The 4,992-nt window shown below is 40.2% G+C and overlaps 1 protein-coding gene across 2 annotated transcripts in view; it reads left to right on the top strand.

Annotated features, from left to right (window-relative positions):
• The window catches only part of cacna2d3a (calcium channel, voltage-dependent, alpha 2/delta subunit 3a), a 104,389-nt gene extending 99,403 nt beyond the window's left edge, over nt 1–4,986 (top strand). For both annotated transcript variants that reach the window (XM_020619729.1, XM_020619721.1), the window contains 3 exons: nt 2,945–3,057; nt 4,074–4,156; nt 4,297–4,986. In XM_020619729.1, the coding sequence (XP_020475385.1) occupies nt 2,945–3,057; nt 4,074–4,156; nt 4,297–4,389 (289 nt within the window). In that variant the 3' untranslated portion in view covers nt 4,390–4,986. The remainder of the gene's footprint in view (nt 1–2,944; nt 3,058–4,073; nt 4,157–4,296) is intronic.
• Nucleotides 4,987–4,992: the final 6 nt, after the last annotated feature.

Raw genomic sequence — 4,992 nt, 5'->3', positions numbered from 1 at the left:
AACATCCCCTCAGCGCTTGATTAACTGTTACCACACCGCAACTAGGAGTATTTTCTCCTCCAGTATCACAGTGTGGTATACCAGTTGCAATGCAGAGAACCAGAAAGACTTGGCCTGGATAGTTGAAGCTGCACAGAGGGATGGGAACTGAGTGCCAGAACGTGGACACTGTATATACTAGCCACCTACATATAATAAGTGGGTTAGCAGCACAAGTAAGGGTACTACTCACCCAGGACGCAGCGTGTTCACCCCACCCTCACCGCTGTCGGAGATCAGATGTAAAGCCATAAACGCACACACCAACAGATTGAGGAACAGCTTTTCCTACTCCAACCTTCATAGCATGAGGACTGAGAGAAACAGTGGTGATCTTCACCGTTCACCCTCACTGTCGTTATACTGAGTTGCAATTACTGTACTATTGTTCTGGTAATATTGTGTCTATCCTGTTGTTTCTGAGATGTGCCAACAAAATTTTGTTGTAAAGACACATTGAGTATCAGCAAGATTTGTAATGCTACTGTACAGTTGCAGAAGAGAGGTTCTTTTTAGAATGTACAGAATTTGTCAACAAGAAAATAATTGGTATAGAAATCTTTATGGTACTAGCATTAATAGTTTAGAACTTTATGGACATCCAGCAATGTCCATTTGCATCATAGTATTGGTTGTTTTCTGATATTTTCACTATATAAGTTGCTGATTGTTGGTTGATTTTTACATGTTTAATTAATTAAGCACATAATTAAGTTCATAATTTTATTTTAGAAATGTCCTAATTGTTCATTTTTAACTTTTTTGTTTTTAAATAATTTTGTTTTGACATTTTTGGTAAGTGTTTTTTCTCGTGACCCATGTTGTTCTACCATGAAATTTTTCTAAGCTTTCAGTTGAATTTGCACTCATGCTGCTGAAAGATAAAAAAAAGAAGTTAAATAGAAATCACTATTAGTCCTTCCAAATTCAAGGATTGGAACAATGTAAAATGTCAAAAAAATGTCCTGACAGTATTGCTCTGAAAACCTGCCAATATGTTTACGGAGATTTCATTGGAGCATTTTCAGATTCAGTGAATTAGTAATTGTAAAATTGCACATAGTAGTTAATGGTCCCAACTTCCCAACTGTGATGATAAATATTTCTGATAATCATACAATGCACACATTTAGGATTATGGTGCAGTTATGCAATGATTAAGTCAATGGAAAACACAAACAGTCTTTACAAGACAAAATATTGCATTTAGCCAAAAGTGAGCACAGAATAATTTTACCATGAGAAGTACAAAATCTGTTCTGCATCAAATGCAAAACATGCAAGTTTTAAAATGGCTCTAACTCTAAAAACAGGCATCAGTAAATTTGTCACAAAAAAGATAAAATATTTTTCTTCATGATCAAAAATTGTTGCTAAAAAGTGATAATTCTCATTAGCTTAAGTTCTAGATTGTGTGATATGGTTTGTGAGAACTTTGAGAAGAAAACATCTTATGTCATCAAAGGTTTGTGTATGTGCTTATCTTTACATCTATCTAACACCTGATTTTCATCCTTTTTGACTGCCTTATCTCTTTCTGTGGGTCTCTGTGTCAGTCATTTGTGTACCTGTCATTCTCTACCTTTTCTCAGAAAATGGTCTTGGATGTCCAAGTTTTCTCTTTATCTACAAGCCAAAATCACTAGAAGCCACAGCACTAGGAGACCATGTCAAGAACACATAGTGAATAGTGAACATATCCTGGTGTTTGTGCATTTATATGCAGTGTAGTGCTTCCTTTCCCAGTACTAGGTATGGTCAAAGCCAGCAGCTGTGCTGTCAGGTTGTGTTTAAGTCTTTTCTTGCTCTGCTTTCTGTCAGCGGGCTGAGTTGGGTCTGCCTGGCGCTGTGCAGGGGTGAGCACAGATTATTAAACATCAGATGATCCTAATTCACCCTGATTGGAACTGGCTTGGCATATTTGCTAGGCTGGTTTGGTTGGGTTTGGCTGGTCACGGTGGGATGACTGTATTAGAGTGTTGTAGGCTGGTGCTTCTTAGAGACTGTGGGCTGTTTGTGGTCAGATTAAATTAGTAATGGTATTGAATTATTATGGATGGAGATATTCCTGCAGATGCTAGATCCGTTTGTCTCTATCAGGTCTCACCCTCTTTGTCTTAGTTCCTGTCCTCCTTCACAAGGGTTTAGAATGTGTAAGCATACTTTTTTTTTCTGCATATGTGTGCGTTCAGTCAGTCACACGTGCATGTTCTCATATATGTCCGACAAATGCCTCACATTGAACTCGATAAATCACCCAGCTGTGGCAGAAGGGAGAGCAGGGGGAGAAGCAAGAGATAAAGAAAGAAAGGGTGACAGAAAGAAGAGATCATCTTTACGACCTCTTTTCTCCATAAAGCTTATCCACGGTCATAAATCACTGGCCAGGAGGTTGAGGCAAGGCCTGATCTCTCAGGCCAGTAAAACATATTCATGGGAAGCTAAGAGCACAGAAGTGTGGTTCCCATTTGTCTCCCTTTGGAGTGTTTTATATTTGGCAACACTTCATTGATGCTCGCTTTGGATAGGATATAACAAAGACAAAAGAAGAGAAGAGGATGAGGAAGAGGAGCGGATGGAGTGAGTTAGAGAAGTATGTGTTTGTACTTAAAATGTGTGTCTGTTGGTGTGACTCTGTCCATGTCTCTGTAGATTTATTGACAGCTGGCGGCAAGACAAGTCATCCTCTTGACATGCATCCAGCAGAGTCTCTTCAGTGCATCTCCCTTCTGCCAGGGGAGAATATGAACACTCAGAACACAAATCCTATGACATACGTGGAAATTTACATCATATGCATGTGCCTTGTCTAATTGCCAATCTGACTCTCAACTCCTCTCATGCTCCCTCTCCTGTTTTCCTTCCTCATTTCTTTGTCGCTGGCTGTCTTTGCTGTGATGGGCAGGTCCTTTGTGATCCAGCAGATCCCCAGCAGTAATCTCTTCATGGTGGTGGTGGACAACAAATGTGACTGCAGCATATTTGATCCAATCACTATGGACCCCATCGAAATCATGTATATCCTTCACTGGTCAAACACTGGGGAGTTGTGGAGGGCACCGTTCGCAAATTCTAATCTCTTGCTATCCTCAATAAAAGGCAGAAATAAAATGAGGATGAAAAGCGAGACGTCCAAATAACATGGACTTGAGAGTGAATAATTCTGTGATGCAAAGAAAACCTACTGTATAGTTGTAACACAACCTTCATTGAATTCATCAAGCTTGTTTAAATGCATCAAACTCCAGTAACAGTCAGCAGCTCTAATTTTTAAAGGATTCCTCACTTTATAACCAGTAAGTACACTACTGAGAATGAATGAACAAACTAATGATGAAATAAATGAATAGATGGATGAAGACAACCCTAAATGTGTTACACAGCTGCTCTGCTGTACTTTTAGCCAGTGTGTGTCCATCAGTGTTAACTTGATGGGGAATAGCATAGTGCTTGTCCTGTAACCCTTCGGTGGATGAAAGAGATGAGAGCCTTGTGAAGGATCCAATCTGAAGCTGGGTTTTTCAGATTGCAGTACTACTAGAAATCTGTTTCACAGTGCTGTGTGTGGGTTTGTGTTTGGACTGTGTTACACACACTGTGATGGGATACTGATCAATAGCAGACACGGCCCAGAGTGAATTCAGACCAAAGCAACTTTGCCCGTCACCACATACCCAAGCTGGATTCTCATACAGTGTGCATATCTTTGAAATGTAATGCAGTACAGTCACGCCGTGTATACATGTCCACCAGTGTTTATTTTGTTGTGGGGTGCTTACTCTAGCATAACGCATGCTATTCTGTTGCTCTGCGACAAAAGAAAGCCCATCAGATGCTGTTCAAAGTTAACTTCTTTCATTTATGCCCAGTATGTTGGGCAAAAAATACCCCTGCCTCCAGAAGCGTCTCATCTCTTTCCATGGTGTGCTCAAAAATGTGCATTCCTTTCCATTATAAACAAGAAATGCACTCCAGCAGGACAACACCCTGCAGAGGGTACACAGTGTCTCTTTTTGCCTTGACTTCAGCTGCACACAATGAATCTCTTAAGTGTGAGAGACTGAAAATACAAAAGGACAGGAGGCGCCCAGATACCTGTCACCCTTTTCACCCAGAGGTATTTGCACTACACTCACACACAAAGAGAGAGAGAATCAAATAACTCTTTCTTAATATATCTTCTGCTAATTCTGCTTTTATGTTTTGTAATAATAATAAAATATTATCTGTCCATGTTATGGCTTTCTCTTTCTCTAGGAGAACTCAATGGAGTGTGGGGGAGCTACGAGTGTCACCTTGTCTTTTGCAGCAACCTTGTTTTGCGTCTTCCTGGTGCTGTTTTCTAGGTGACCAGAGCTGGACACGTCTCTGTCCAGAACTTGACCTGGATCATCTTGACTCGGCATGCAAAAGAATCGCAACAATGCCACAAAAAAAAAATTCATTTGTTTTGAATCACTTCTGCTGCCACTTTTACAATTGTGCCCAATTTCAACAAAGCCCCTAGCTCTGAGGTACCTCCCTATAAGGTCTTTATTTGAAAGGACTGGTACTGGATAGCGATTACGGCTGCTAAGTAGTGATAATTAAAGTGCTTTAGCAATATCTCATGAGCTGCACAGAAAGTTTGTGGGGAAAGATGCAAAGTTTTGAACAGCAGAATAATGATAAAACTGCACTTTGTAGCTTAAAAATTGCACAGGTGGTCCAGTTATACACAGTGACACACCCAGCATTATGCTCAGTCCTTTCAGTTAGCAGCTAAGGGCTAGGGCCTGTAGATGAGCTTGGAAGTGGGCATTAGACATTAGAGCCAAGTAACATCCATGTGGAAAAAGACAAGTGCATCTTTCCCAGGTCTGCCCTGATTTTTCATGGACAATGATGAACATAATTTTGAAAATAAAGAAGGTGGCTGGGGTTGTCATGAAATGTTTGTCCAATGATTGTTTT

This window comes from Monopterus albus, unplaced genomic scaffold, assembly GCF_001952655.1.
Source record: "Monopterus albus unplaced genomic scaffold, M_albus_1.0 scaffold6.1, whole genome shotgun sequence".
NCBI lineage: Eukaryota > Metazoa > Chordata > Actinopteri > Synbranchiformes > Synbranchidae > Monopterus > Monopterus albus.
This window is presented reverse-complemented; position numbering and strand designations above follow the sequence as displayed.